The sequence below is a fragment of the Tupaia chinensis genome, unplaced genomic scaffold, assembly GCF_000334495.1.
Source record: "Tupaia chinensis unplaced genomic scaffold, TupChi_1.0 Scaffold139767_1, whole genome shotgun sequence".
NCBI lineage: Eukaryota > Metazoa > Chordata > Mammalia > Scandentia > Tupaiidae > Tupaia > Tupaia belangeri.
Window position 1 is genome coordinate 68,682 of NW_006199647.1, and position 1,194 is coordinate 69,875.

The window sequence follows — 1,194 nt, forward strand, 5'->3', positions numbered from 1 at the left end:
CTCCGCCCGTGGGTCAGGCTCCCCCTGCAGCGCTCCTGCTCCATCTCTCCGTCTGTGGGGCAGGCTCACTCCGCGGCCCTCCTCCATCTCTCCGTCCGTGGGGCAGGCTCACCCCACGGCCCTCCTGCTCCGTTTCTCCGTGGGGATCTGGGTGCTCATGCACATGTGCCCAGTGTGTGTCTCAGGCCGTGCTCACAGACTGCATGGCCGTCCCCCAGGACCCAGCCACCTTAACCACCAGACCCGACTGGCCCCGCGCACTGCAGGTCTAGGTCAGGGTCGGGCAGCCCTGGCTGCGGCATTTGTGCTAATGTGGTCCGGGAAACGGGCAGCACTTGTAAGGGCGAGGAAGCGCAAGAGCAGTGCGCACGCAGTGTATTTGGCAGTAGGAAGCCTGGTTCCTTTCTACCCATTTGTAAGTAAAAATGCGCTCCTGCTTTAAATATTCTAGTCAGCCGTTCCAGAGAGGGGTGTCCCGAGGCAGCAGCCAGTGGGACCACGTGTCCCTGAGCACAGTGCGCCCCGGGGCCCTCCCACTCAGGACGTGTGCAGACGGACAGTGACCCTGCCGGCATATCAGCCCCAGGCTGCTCGGGGCTAACCGAGTGTGTGGGGGGTTGCGGGGTACCCCACTGCTGCCCTGTCTCTTCAGGCGATGCGTCCAAGGAAGACATCGACACGGCCATGAAGCTGGGGGCTGGGTACCCCATGGGCCCGTTCGAGCTGGTTGATTACGTCGGGCTGGACACCACGAAGTTCATCCTGGACGGTAGGGGCTGGCGGCCTCGAGGCCCCTCTTTCATTGCGCTGAGGTGGCCTCTTTAAAAAGGATGGCTCTCGGCCTTAGGGCTAAGAGCAGGGGTGAAGCGGACAGGTCCTCCCAGGGTCCTCGCAACGAGCCCGTCAGTGCTCCTCCACCATGAGCACCAGTGGGCCATGCGGGGAGGGCGACTGCCCGTGTCTCTGAGCAGGGTCATCTTTAGTTTTTCTTTTAGCTTTTTCTTTGTTTTTTAGTTTTTTTGCTATAGGGTGCATGCGCTCAACAGAGACTGAGAGAGGGAAAGGGAAAAATCGCCCCTGGGGAGATGACCACACTGCAGTCCCCTGTCCTTCATTCCCCTCCTGGGATGTGGGGCGAATATGTGCACACACACACACACACACACACACACACACACACACACCCCCCGCTTG

The 1,194-nt window shown here is 60.9% G+C and overlaps 1 protein-coding gene across 1 annotated transcript in view; it reads left to right on the forward strand.

The window, feature by feature from the left end:
- The window catches only part of HADH (hydroxyacyl-CoA dehydrogenase), a gene marked incomplete at its 5' end in the record, with an annotated part of 12,679 nt that extends 11,839 nt beyond the window's left edge, over positions 1–840 (forward strand). Inside the window, 1 exon segment of the mRNA XM_014593149.1 lies at positions 653–840. Within this exon segment, the coding sequence (XP_014448635.1) occupies positions 653–825 (173 nt within the window).
- Positions 841–1,194: the final 354 nt, after the last annotated feature.